Source organism: Lathamus discolor, chromosome 14, assembly GCF_037157495.1.
Source record: "Lathamus discolor isolate bLatDis1 chromosome 14, bLatDis1.hap1, whole genome shotgun sequence".
Taxonomy (NCBI): Eukaryota; Metazoa; Chordata; class Aves; order Psittaciformes; family Psittacidae; genus Lathamus; species Lathamus discolor.
Window position 1 is genome coordinate 7,093,711 of NC_088897.1, and position 14,063 is coordinate 7,107,773.

At 43.5% G+C, this 14,063-nt stretch overlaps 1 protein-coding gene across 7 annotated transcripts in view; it reads left to right on the top strand.

The window, feature by feature from the left end:
* AUTS2 (activator of transcription and developmental regulator AUTS2) overlaps positions 1-14,063 on the top strand; it is a 735,180-nt gene that overhangs the window by 164,648 nt on the left and 556,469 nt on the right. The window contains exon 2 of one of the 7 annotated variants that reach the window (XM_065694326.1): positions 2,847-3,022. The exons of the other annotated variants lie outside the window; for them this stretch is intronic. Coding sequence (XP_065550398.1) covers positions 3,008-3,022 — 15 coding nt within the window. The 5' untranslated portion in view covers positions 2,847-3,007. The remainder of the gene's footprint in view (positions 1-2,846; positions 3,023-14,063) is intronic. 7 annotated transcript variants of the gene reach the window in all.

Sequence of the window (14,063 nt, forward strand, 5' to 3'; positions counted from 1 at the left end):
GTTTTGGAGCACCTTGAGAGGACCTTGAGAGTCCTGAGATCAACACCCACATCAGAGGGCAGCCCCCGAGTTGGTAGAGGAGCCCAGGCTCATACTAACTCTGCCCATCACTTAAGAAACTGGGATTCAGGACTGCTGTGACTAATGTGTTTGGGGGTGGCAGGGGCTTAAAGGAAGATGAAAAATGGTTATGCACTAGGAAACCTGGGAGTTAAGAGTAGATCAACACTTGAATTCCATTCCTGACTCTTTTCCCAATAACCGTATAACGCTGAACACGTCACTTGTTCTCTCTATGCCTTTGTTTGTCTTCTGTGAAATAGGCTTAAGTCTTACTTTTTTTCTCCTTTTTAGTGACTTTTATGTGTTTTCTCTCCACCTTTCTGATGGCAGGCTGTGAAGGCTCCAGGTTATAAAGTTGTTGCTGTACCATGAATTGAATGGCAGTTTTGTCCATGGATTTTTACATTACCTGCAATTAGGGCACTCCCAGTCCTGTTGTAGAACTACAGGACAGTGCTAATTCGCGTGTTGCTATAGTACAAATAACAAAAGCATAAACCCCTGGCATACATACTTAGCCCATAATGTAGACTGGTTTGGTCTGTCAAGCAGTGTTTTGAATTAGTCTTCAGTGGCACAAAGCTTGTTTTAGCTTAATCCTCAATTTAAATTAAAAACTTTTCATTTTTCAGTGTTCTGATTAAAACTCATTTGAATTCTATAGCCATTAGGCATCTAACCCCAAATATTTTATTTGGAGTCAAGAAGTAAGAATCGTGAAGTGATAAATACTTTGATGGATGTCTTCCTAACAAATATAGAGTGGGTTTTTACACTCTCATTTTTGTTCCCCATAACAGCGTTTACTATGCAGATACACACAAGTCTTTTGATAACAACAGTGGGAATGGTTCTGGTTTTACTCAAGTTTTATTAGACTCTTTTTTGAGCAGTAATTCAGCAATAATCCCACAGTAGCAAATAGTTCTGTAAGGGGCTGTGGTCTCCTGTGGGCTTATTATAGAGACGGAGGTATTTCTTTACTTGGCATTACTGCATAGTTTAGCACTATTTCATTCCAGGAACACTGGAGAGTTTGTTTCTGATTGCAAGGTATCGTTGCATTTCAGTTTTAGGAATGGAGTGGTTTGAAAAGTTCCTGGGTTGAAGGTGAAAGGGGGTTGGTTTGCTCAATGTTGGCTGCTGCCAGTGCTGAGTCTCTGTGTGTGTGGTTACCCATTTCCCAAAGCACAGAGGTGATAAATACAAATACCAACATGTGATATTTTGCATTTACTCTGCCAGGATATAAACAAAACTCTCCTTGGATGTGATCCCTTTTCAATAATGAAATATTTAAGAGCTACACAGAGCTTTTAATTTTCCATGTGAAATCAAGCTCCATCGTGCCTGCTAGCGCAGCCTAGGTATGGGACACCCAGATGTTGTCCCAGAACACTTCTTCCTTCAGAGGCATTCCCCCATGACGAGCAGAGCTCCTTTTCCTCAAGCCATGTACAGGACTGGGATGAAGAGGAAATGATTTTGTGCTTCTGCGAAGGGCTTTTTCTGATATATCAAAACATTACCATTCTGTGTTAGGACAAAAGAAAGAATATTCCCAACAAAATACTGGAATAGAATTGTTGAAGTCATTCCACATCCCAAAATAGCTGTTGCAGAAGCACGAAAAGAGTACAGGATCCCTCCATTTCAGAATGTGATATAACTCTGGTCACCAGCTGTTTGAGCGAGAGCTGGAAAACACAATGGCAGCGGAGCTAAACCCTGTGTGATAATCCGGGTTTGTCTTTGTTGGGTCGAGTGGTGGCTGTAGGAGGCATTTAAGTATTTGCCTTTCTCTGGATATTTCCGTACTTAAATTCTCTCAGAATTTCCATGTGAGAAGTGGTTACCACCAGCCTCGTTGCCCACTGATCCTTCCTGGGGAGCAGGGATGCAGCCTGTACTCCCCTGGAAGAGACTGCAAATAAGCTGAAGGAAGGTATTTTCTCTGAGACAGGCAGTCTGAGGTAGAGATGTGTCTTGGTGCAAAATTACTAGTATCATAAGTTTATTCGAGCACATAACAGGGAAAATAGTAGAAATTAAACCCCAAAACAATCTTTATGTTTGAAGCAGGGTATTTCTTCTTAATTCATCATCTCTGTCTGGCAGTAAGAAAAACTTATTCCAGAACAGTTTGGTTCTATTTCTGAAGTGGCTTTAGTTAGCTCAGTATTAAGAACTTCAATTTCAGAGTAAAATAGTCCCCTCAGTGAACTAGTTGGGAATAGCAATTCAGGAATCAGTGTGTAGACAGCTTCTGTCCCCTTTAGAGATTTCTCTTTTTTTTTAAGCCCCAATCTGCAGGATCACATCTGCATGCTTATTTAAAACATCATTTCCTTTGCACAGAAGCACTACTATGGCTAAAATTGAATTCTGATATTTAACTGAATGAAATTGCTTGCAGATGACTGTTGGAAAGAGAAACAAACCACATCCTTGTGTGCTGCTGCACTTGAGAGGATTTGCAAAATACTATATTAATGCAAAGAATGCGGCCTCCCTCTGAAAAATGTGACTGAAATGGTTTGATTTTGCTCATTCAGATTATACCAACGCGTTTCTCTTCAAAAATCATGTCTTGTTATTGTTGTCTTACAATTGCAGAGAGCAAATGTATTCCGAAGTAGCACTGTCTTTTGTTCAGATTCATACTGAACCTACCACAGCGTCTGCGCTGACGCTCTTTCAAGGACAGATGAAAATTTCCATGAAGGAGCTCAGAAATAATTGCAATGGAAATTAAGGATTTTTCATGCTTTTTGCTGCTTTAGGAGACTGGAAACTTCTTACGTCTAAGTTAGACTCAAGTAGGAGCTGCAGAGTAAGCTGTGCTGGTCCACTCTGAACTGCACAGCAATCACATTGCCAACGTGAATGAGAACGGTTGCCTCACAGATGAATGCAGAAGGGAGGGGAGGCATGAAGGGCAGTCATGCCAAGACACTTGGTAAGCCTTTGGCAACAAGAATGCTTTAAGTCACAAAACACTCAACTTTGCACATCTTCACTGATTCCTGGTGTTGATTTTGCAATCGTTCGTTTGTAGTTCAGGTTGTGGGAGCTGCCCTTCCCCACGTTTGCCATGCTACACAGTTGGGATACTCAAACATGAGTCAAATGGTTCAACCAATAGTGTTTTAACCCTGTTGTACTCTAACTCCATCCCCTTTATAGCCAGACAGAGCAGGAAGTGCTATAAACTTCTGCCTTTTTCCACTCTGGTGTCATCTCCAGTACCATCTACTACTAAAACCGGAACTCTAAAGGTGGAGTTCTTCTTTTCTGGTGATACTCAATATGTAGTAGTTTTGTATTGTGATCAGAAGGGCTGATTTCCAAACTAAGTACCATTTTCTGCTGAAGGACCTATACTTGGGAAGGGGCTGATCGTTTTGGTTGAACTTCTCTGACTCCTCTTAGAGGCTGACATTTTGGTGGTAACCTGCCTTATGTTCTTATTATAGTATTTGCAAGCTTTCTGTAGGGTAATCTTTAAAGCTTATCTCTCCTTTGCCTTTAATCTTTTTGGTTGTACCCTTCTTTTTTCTTCTATTTATAGGTTGTGGCTTTTTTTTTTTTTTCCATGAGATATCTGAGCTTTTGGAGCTGTTTCAGTGATTCTTGTTCCAGCCTCCCCCTCTTGATGCTGTTCTGCTTTTGCTCTTTTGTTTTTCTCTGTTCCCTTGGAGGATTTTTCTTCTCTGCAGTTTGTTTCCTCATCATCTTTTGTTCCTCATTCTGCTTTTTCTTACCATGTTCCTCACATTCAGGTTCCATCCCTGGTTCCCTAGTCTCCCCTCATTTCTCAGTCCTTTATGCTACTCTCTAGACATACAAAGAAATTGGGGGCCTCTGGTATCAGTTCTTTTTACCTTGATCCCATTTCCCTTCTTTTGTCTTCTGTCCCCATTGAAAAGATCAAATCTCTTACTCTTTTCATAGTGCAATAGTTGGCATCCATTTAGTTTGTTCTGAGTCCATGGTGTTTTAATAGTGAAGTGGGTAGGGAACTACCGTAGGAAAGGGAGCGTAGGCAGAAAGTGTGTTGAGGTGTGTCCTCCCACCCTCTGAAGCCACCTTTCTCACCCTGGATGCTGTGTGTGTTACGGTTTCCTTTCAGATAACATCGATAATGAATCTCATGGTACAGCAGAAAGCCCCCATAGGTTTTAGGGCTTGTTTCCAGGCTCAGTTCACCAAGCTACTGGGTCCTCATGGTTACCAGTAATTCTTACCTCAAGAGCAGATGTTTCAGAGGGGGACTCAAGGCGAAGCTTCCGTAGCTTTAAGAAGCCATCGTGTTCTGTGAGTTAACATTCTGCTGTAGATGAGGTAATTAATTAGGCAGAAGAAAACAGTCTTTAGTACTTTGCTGGGATAATTAACAATGGTAAATGTGCCATTGGTAATCTACTGCAGTACACTGGGAACAGCAAATTTCCGTTGTTCAACATCAACCTGTGAGCTTTTTATCTGTTTGCAGGTTTTCTTTCTCCAATAATCCTTTATCAGCTTGCACTAAGGTGAAGCGCGTGAGCATGGAGGCCTTTCTCAAGATGCTTACTTAACCTTTAGAAAACCACTGACATTTACAGGAGGTGCCTCCTTCAAGCCAACATTCCGCTTTTACAGCGCGCTCCTGTGCGTGATGAGCAGTCTCTGAAGGCAACCAGCACAGCATTAACAAAGCCTCGCAGGATGAGAGTCCCTCAGTGTGGTTATTCTGTGAACCGTTTTGTAGGAGAAACAGTTAAATGTAGATCATGTTCTTAGTAAATCCTCAACCCTCAATTCCCAGGCTGTTTGGCCAAGGAGCCTGGCAACGTTGGCACCGCAGTGGCTGATCTCCAGAGATCCCAATTCGTTCTGGTTAACTGGAAGGGTGCTGTGTTGTGCTTCCTTGTCTGAAAAGTTGGGGTTTTATGAGTTTAAGATGCAGTTTTGTGATTCTGATGCTGAGGTTGTCTGCCGATGGTCAAAGTGGGGATCTTCTAAACTTCAGGAAGTCATGGGGTTGTATATATCACTAGTACTTAAATCAGTTGGAGTAGCCTGTGATCTCTGAAATCAGACAAGATGTATGAAGCTGGATGTTTGGCTTCTGATGATGATGGAGCAGATGTAGCAAGTTAAATACAATTTCTTTAGTACGTAGTAAATTAAGAAATGTTAAAAAGAACAGGTTGTTAGTAGTTTACACACAGTTCCACATGGCCAAGTCACTGCTCCTGATGAGGTCCCTCTGCTTCTCTGAACAGGCACTGGGTAGTGATGTGACTCCCTGGTGTCTTATCCAGTGATTTGTATGAGAAGTTTGTTTCAGTGCCTTTATTTTTCCACTGGTAGGTGGCATGGTGTGAATGAGTGACAGATTTGTGGCTTATGTGTTAAATATTTTATATATCCATGTATCTTTTTGAAACAGTGCATCGCCACTGCTGCCTTTCATGCACATTCCCACTAAGGACTAAATAGACCAGGGTGATTCAGTGGGCGAAGAGGAAGAGGGGAAAGACACAGCTGTAAATAAGGTTTCATCATGTAGCTGTGCTGAAATTACAGCCAAGGTTTAAATGCTTGGTTGTTGAGATACTTACCAGATGGCAAACCAAAATGTAGTGCTGTGTCTTGGAGGCATCCTCTGAAGGTGTCTTTTATGCATCTCTAGTTACCATATACGTAGAATTTAGTAATTGTGTTGGTGTGTTAAAGTACTGCGCATTTCATGGAGTTCAATGCAGGGAAGAAAGAAAATCTAGTTAAGTCTGTCAGTGAGGAATAGCAAACTGAATTTGGATGCTGGGAACCTTCTGATGTATTGGGTTAGAAAGGGAGTCATTAACAATAGTCACATATATTATGCCATACCTGCAAATAGTTGGCCAAGGAAGAGTTGGCAGGTGGTAGAGCTTAAAAATGCCATTTTTCTTCCTGTAGAGGGAGCTAGAAGCATAGTAGGAAGCGTGTTAGATGAGTACTTCCCTTTCATTAAGTCAGTGTGGCAAAAAGGATGATAAAGCTTTGTGCCACCATCAGAAGTGAATCCTTTTCTGCCGGGCTGACACAGCAGCACGTAGTAAGGGAGCATGTTAGTCATAGCCATTTCATGGCTGGTTAAATCCAATGTGTGCTTCCCTTTGGGTTTCACTAAGGGGAAAAGCAATTAATAACCCATTTCTGGGAAAAGGAAGAAAAATCCCTGTTAGGGATGTTCCAAGGTGTTCTGTTCTTTCTCAGAGGGGTGGTGAGACTTTCCCATCACGGCTGCCTGGTTGTGGAAGAGGGTGTCCTTTGTGCTTGGAATCAACTTGGAACCTCACCTCCAGCTAATGCTTGTTAGATTTCTCCCCTAATACGGAACTACTCATCTTTCTCTAGCAAGGTGCCAACAGAAAACAGCTAACTTCTGTACGCTGGTGTTCATGCTGGATATTGGGCTGGTTTTCCTATGCAGTTGTCTTTGCCCCTGCTGAGACTGACCTTGCAAGTAAAGAAAAGGAAGCAGAAACTCCCCTAACTTGATGGGCTAACCGTTTAGGCTCGATTTATTTTCTTTTTTAAATAAACCATTATTTAATTCTTAAATCTGCTAGAGTGTCAGTGTCCATGGAAGCTTTCAGTTGCACTCAATGAGAAGTTACATAATTAATAAATCTAATTCTGTGGTTTTGACCTTTTCCAGGGCTCTGTGGCCTTTGCCTGACTGCTGCCTTTTGCAGGTAGTTTAAGCGCTTGGGGCTTTACTAGCATTTATCTCAGAAAGATGCTGATAGCCCAAGAGCAGCAGCGCTGGATCAGGAGGCCAGAGAGGCAGATGGAGTAGGAGTGCAAAAAAAAAAAAGGGAGAATTCCTACACTTAGAACAGGATGGATTTTTCTTCCAGGTTACTGGTAAAGCACAAAGAGAAACTCAAAAGTTTCGTGGAGGTAGGAGGCAACCCCACGAGCACGTTGTGCTACAGCGTCTTTGCTTACAGTGGATTACCTTGTATGTGTTCTGCTGGGGAGTTCTGTCAGGAAGAAATCCACAGTGGTATGTCTTAGCCTTGTGTTTGCAAACAGTATATTGTGCCTTTACAAATAGTAGTCTTTAGCTTTAGATGAGACTTCCTTTTCTAGAGTGTTTCCTTGTTTAAGATGAATGGGGAGAAATGAAACAAGAGCTACAGCTGATGACAGGGCTGCATTCCACACTCAGAGACACAAAGGTGCAATACTGCCAGGCTGACAGAGATGCTTTGTTCCAGTTTGCTGGAGATGGACTCTTGTCTTTGCTACAGCGGTCCCTCTGCTCTGTGCTTTTCAGAAACCACTTAGCATCCTTCCCTCCCTCCCTTGTCCTCTCTATGCTATGCAAGCCTTTCACATGCCCTTTGGCTATTTGTGCTTGGTTCCCAAGGGCCACCCTTTCTAGTTCAGTTCTTAAGTGTCAGTCAGTTCTGTCTCTGCACTGATTTGTGCCCTTTCCCTGTTCCTTTCTCCCTGCTCTCTTCTTCTGGCTCTTTTACATCTCCAAGGCGCCCCGTGCAGCCCCAGGGCTTCATTAGGCTGGTCCAGCTATTTGCTCAGGGGGGGTTGAGGCTTCTCTTAAAGCTGTTGTGCCCCAGTCCTGATGCTTAAGGTGTCCTAGAGTTTTGCAGTCCTTTTCTGTTACCTCTCCTGGCCGTTCTCGGCTTCCTGAGGTGACTTACACCTCCTCTCTGTCCATCAGATGTTTTTCTTCATAGTTTTTCCCTCTCCATGTTGCAATCTTGCTCCGGCTGCCTGTGCCAGCGTTCCTGGGTGGAGGTGGCACTCATTGCTGCCTCCTGAGGTGATCACAGCAGCTTTCACTCCCCTCTTTGCGGAGCTGCATATTTCTGTGGGAAGTCATTTAATGTTGAACTTTTTCTTTTTTCCTTGATTATCTTCATCACCTGAGTTTCGATACTGCCAGGTTCCCTCAAATAAGGACACTGTGTGCTTAATGTCATTGAAACCACAATGTAATTGCATTCCTTTGCCATCTATTCCATGTTAATCCTCCAGGAGAAGTGTTTCACTCATCAGCTGAGCCAGTGGTTTTAGTATAGACTGTGAAACCCTCAGTCTTTAATTTTCTGCATGGAAGCAGAAGGGATAGGGAAGAGAAGGGGCTGTGCAGTTCATCTGCTTTGTAAGAGATATGCACTGAATCCATGCGCATTACTGAATCAGTATGTTGGGTTGAGGAATGAAGGAAAGCAGAGAACTATACCAGGATTAAGCTTTCCTTTGAACTGACATGAAAATCCTTTCAGTTACTGATGCTAGATTCCCTTTTTGACCACTGCTGAACAGGAGACTGAGTGCTGCCTCGTCCCAGCTAACAGGGGTCAGGTTCACACTGCTGCATGGTGATTACAGAAGGAAAGCCAGCCTGATTTCATGTTAAAGTCTACTGATGTACTCCAGCAATTGTGATACCACTTTTGTCTCAATGAAGAGAGAGATAAGAAAATGAGCAGTCAGACAGTGATATACTGGTAAGTGGATGTAATTCACAGGCAGGAAGAATAGGGTTGGTTTGCCTGCCATCCCCTTTTGAAGTCACTAAAGACTGTTGAGAGGAGTTTAAAAGAATTGAGGAAGAGTAAATGAGAAGTTTTCTGCAGAGCAGCCATCCTCAGCTTCTCCTAGAAGCTGCAGTGCCTGTCACTGGTGTCTTGGTCCTGAAGCACATCTTGAGCATGCTGATGACAGGAGGAGCCATGCATGCAGAACCCACAAGGTGAGGCTGGGTCTCTGCTCACCGTCTATCCCCAGTGCTGTTTTATGTTTCCCTTCCTAACTTTGCTTCTTATGTTTGCTTTCTTTTTATGGGAGTCTCACCTCTGGCTCTTGCCGTGGCATTCTAAGCCTGTAAATGGAGAAACAGTGAAAAATCAGTGTTTAAACCAGCCTGATGTAGGTAGGGCATGTCCCTGTGGCCAGGGTCTGTGTGTGGCTGGTTAGAGCACGTGCTGTGCAGCGGTAGGGTGAGGTTGGAAGCCACGTTTTCTCTCACCGCTTTCTTTTCTTTGCCTTAGATCGCCTTTTGATCTTGTGTTTAAGAGCATAGGTTCAGACCACAGCGAGTGGTGTAACTGCAGCATCTCCGGCTGGTCTCACCTGACTTCTGCCCATGTACCCTAAAAAATGTCTGTCACCAATCCCAGGTTAAACATTTCAATGTAGTTGTGCTTCCTCCTAAGGACTTGTCGTGGTTTAAACCCAACTATTCACAACTAAATAGGAAAGCAGAAGTGTCACTTGAAACAAAAGCCCTACCGAAAGCATTGTGAAATGTAACGTACTTGCAGCTTTTCCTAAATCTTTAACAAAAGGTTATTTAAAGGGTTCGGCTGTTGTTGCCAGGGGACCATGTAGGCCAGTGTCTCTGTTAAGATAAACCTTTAGCTGCGTTTTTCTGCTTAATAGCTGTTGATGACAAGGTCATGTTCACACCTTTGAATTTCTGGGCCCTTGTGGCCACTAGAGACAACCTGACACCTTTTGTCATTCATATTGCTCCTAAAAATGAAGTTCCCTCTCTCGTGCACAGGCGGCTGGTACTGTGAATACAAGCTAAGCTCACATAGGTGTACATCCAGTTCTTCCCTTCCCCCTTCTTCATGGTGACTTTCCTCTGCTTGTTGGGGTTTGTAAGCACTAAATATGTGTGTATCAGCCCCTTCTGAGATACTGGCAATATCTGCATGATTTTCAGGTAGATTCTAGCTCAGTCTGGTATCTGGATCTGCTAACTGGAGCTTGTAGTCTTGGATTTTCAAGCAAAGGTGATTCTCATACCAGTGAACCACTCAGATGTTCTGCATGCCTTTTGGTAATAGTAGTTTGCTTTCCTATCTCCCTCCTTGCTTTTTCTGGATAATCCAAGGCTGCACGCCACAGCTAATCTATCCCAATATGATGATGATTGAGTTAGAATCTAACTTGAAGACATTCAGGCATTGACATTAGTTACTGTATACTGAGCTCTTCACTGTTAAAGAGGAATGGGTTTTATTTCTCCTTTGCCCTGTCCTTCAAATAACTCCGCTTTGGAACGAGATTGCCTTTAATGTCTCTGCGGGATGAAAACAGATACCAGGAATAGAAGCAGATGCAATGTAAGATTTCACTGGGTGGTGGCTGTTCCCTTGTTACATACACTGCATGTGTAGTGCTTGCTTGGCAAAAGGCTGAACTTGTGCGTTATCCCTCCAGTTCTCAAACCCTGACCCATATGCAGAGAGAACCAGTATGTACGCTGCTGTGGTCATCGGCTGAGGTGGCTGAATTCAGGTGGTGTGCGGAAACCAAAGGGTTCTTTGTATGTTTCATGTTTTTTACTAGAAACGTGCGGTTTGTGTAAGAGTGAGGATAGGGAGCAGCAGGTTTTTATCTGCCCCTAAGCCACAGAAAGCCTTGCTTTGGACTTGTGTGCTGGGGATTGAAAGATTTGGAACTGAGGGCTCTCCTCTCAGTCCAGCCTGGGTTATTAGGAACAGCTTTGTTTAGAGTTAATTTTCTGTCTTACATGGTGAACTAATTCTTTGAAAATGTATAGTATGATCCCAGATATGGGAGAGGAGATGGGTTATTTTTGCTGACAGTGTAGTATCTTCTTAATCTCTGTTATTCGCTTAGGAGCATACTGGATTTAGAGAAACCAAGCAGCTTGTCATAGCAGTGGCTGTTAGCATTAGGGGATGTTTTCTGTTTATCTTGTGTCTGGAATGAGCTTAGTAGGTGTTAAGCTCCTGAAAATGTTGTATTTGTCTTAGAGGGTACCATGTCACAGCAGTCAGCGGCAGTGTTGGGAGTCTCTGTTGTCTTGTAGTGATGAATCCCAAGGATGAAGCTCTGCAGTGTTACCCCATTCTTTATATAACAGCACAAGTGGCAGGGGAAGATGTGGTAAAATGGTTTCTTTACTTTCTTTCAAGAAAGTCAGTGATGAGCTGACCTCAGTTGATCCTGTGATGATGAATGTGACATAATATTACCATACATAGAACCCAGCTTGATAAAGAATATGAAAGACTATAGGGGACAGGAAGAGAATAGGCTTGTACAGGGTGACAACAAGCTGTTATTAATAATCTGGTCTCTGCTCTAAGGAGTCTGAGCCGCTCAGGTTTTTGTGGCAGCACAGAGGAAGTGGTAAGACTGACAGTCACTACAGAGGTGTACATGCAGCGGGTGTCTTGCTTTCATAGGGCACGTTCTATATTTAGGCTTGAATTCATGTGTTTTCCACCTGGAGTACAGAGCAGTGAGATTTGTGATGACCTTTAATTCCAGGGAGTTACAATATATAGGCATTTTCTGTTTCTTCTGTGCAGGAAAATCTAATAGTTTCCAACTCATAAGAAGTTCTGCTCCCCATGACTTGCTCTACCTGTGTGGAAAAATCCCAACTTAGCCTTAGGTAATCCGACTTGTACTAGGCATAAAACCCCAGAAGATAGATCAGCATTACCAGTTGAATTAATCAGATTTTATATTGATGGAATGTGCCCTTCGGATAGGGAAAATCTCAGCATGTTCTTGGTGGGGATCAGTGAAGATCGCTTGATGGCAATTGAGGTTGTTCCTAGGTATAAGCAAGGTTTGTTTGATGCCAGGGGCTGCTTCAGTGATTAACTCCCCACCCTCCTGCCGAGCTAAACTTGTGGCAAGGGAACTGGCCCTTGCCTGGAAGGGAGATCATCCTCTGTTAAAGCAGCAAAATCTCTTCTCTGTGAGCTGGTTGGGATGCAGTGTTTTTGAGAACGGTTCTGCACCAGTTAAAATAGACAAGTATATTAAAATTGACCTTAAATGTAAGAGCTGGAATCTTTCATAGGATCCGAAAGTGCTTTTGTTGGAAGGGACCTTAAAGTTCATCCAATTCCAGCCCCCTGCCATGGGCAGGAACACCTTCCACTAGAGCAGGTTGCTCCAAGCCCCTGTGTCCAACCTGGCCTTGAACACTGCCAGGGATGGGGCAGCCACAGCTTCTCTGGGCACCCTGTGCCAGCGCCTCAGCACCCTCACAGGGAAGGTACCCACAGTGTGTTCATTTGAAGCTGACCATTGGATGAAAAGTGTGTGTTTCTCTGCCCTGGGAGGGGAAAGAAGAGCTCGGTATGGGACACCATGTGCAAAACTTGGGGCTGGCTTGGAAGATGGAGCTTACAGACATTATCGGTCTTTATCTTTGGCCTCATTGCTCGGGGCTGGTTTTCCTTATTTTCCTCCTATCTGTCGGATGTCAGCAAGTGAGTATGAAATGCAGTGTGTGATCTTCAGGCTGTATTGAGCCCGTGCGGAGCAGCGCTGGGAGGAGAGCACTGCGCTGGGAGGAGAGCACTGCGCTGGCAGAGCCAGACTAAATGTTTTTAGAGCAGAGTCAAAGGCTTAGGAGCTCTGTCGCCCTGGAAAATCTCCAAGGCTGATCACATTTGCAAGCTTTTTCTTTCCTTAATGGGAGTTGAAGCTGAGACATTGGTACAAGTATATTGGTGCTTGGGAGGCTAAACAAGGAGAAACGTAAATAAGAACTCAATAATCCCTCAGTGGAGGGAACTAAGGAGCTTATCTGATTGGTTCCAGCATGGAAAAGGCATCGGAAAAACACATAAATCCAGACTGTGGAGTTTGGGTTGTGGGGGTTTTTTTTATTCTTCAAATCCAGTTTGAATCTTTTTAAACACTTAAAGGGCAGATAAAATGAGCAACTGTCATTTGCAGCGAAGGAGGAACTGATATGCTTGAAAGGAAAATGTCAATGCCACAAAAATATCATAGCCCTGTTAGATTAAAGAGAGGTAATTTATAACTTCAGCTGACAGCTCAGAGCTGTTAGACACGGGGACTTGATGAAAAACATAGTGGTTAACAGTTTGAGAAACTGGCCTGAAACTGAAGTCTTCACATTTTCCTGCAAATGCAAAACTCAGTTTGGGCTTGGATTTCCCAAATGTGGTTATCGGAGGCAAGTACCTCGCTCCATCTGACTAAAACTTGTTTCCCCAACGCTGGCATGGCCGTTCTTCCAGCTGGATTCCATACAGGCTGCAGAGAGCTTCAGTGAGTGATCTTCCAGTTTGCCACTGATAGAAGGTCTTACTTTTTGTGTGTGGTGTTTGTCGCAAACATCCAGAGGCATTGAGGAATTAACTGCAGGCACAGAATGGCGCCCAATAAAGAGAAGAAAAGGCAACATGTTTAGTACAGAAAGCCTTATCCTCTTCACTGAGCTGCCTTTCGTTGACATTTGTGTTGCTTGCTCCTTATCTTTCTACTTATCAATGCTGCAGTAAAAGACTTGGGGAAGTACCAAAGATGCTTTGAATGTTAGTGTAACATACCAGTCAGATATATTGTTCCTGCTGCTTGTCTTGCTTTTGACAAGAAAAAGAAAATGGAAGTGGAGGGAACGTCTTTCTCTGTTCTTCCAGGATTCAGGAACCTCTTCCCATCCCATTTTACGGATCCTTAGCTCTTGTTATGCCATATGGGAAAACCAGGCAGGCTTTAGCCACCTGAGCCTTGCAGGGGGTATGTGCTAAGGGTGCTAAGAGGCTTCTCTTTGCTCTGGTGAAAGCTATTACTTCTCCCTTTCTTTCTTGTCTCTTCAGCTTCTCATGGCTAAACCCTGCTAAATAGCAAACACATGCTGTAGTTTTATGTGTAGTTACATTTTAAGATGTAAACAAAATGATCTTGTGCTTGTTTTTCCAGTGAGCTTGAACAGCGATTTATTGTATTTCAGCCTTCTAAGCCCAGTGACTGCACCTATTCCCATCTCGTGGCAAACCCAGCTCAGTTCTGCTGTGGTGGAGGGGGAGGTTTGGGATCTGTTGGTTCCAGAATCCTGGGTGTTTAAGTGAGACTAATTCCAGCTCCCATGGTCCCAGCTGGGGATAGGCCATAGCAAAGAGCCACCACAGGGAGACAGCAGATTGGGTTCTGGTTGTCATTGTGATTTCATGTGCCTC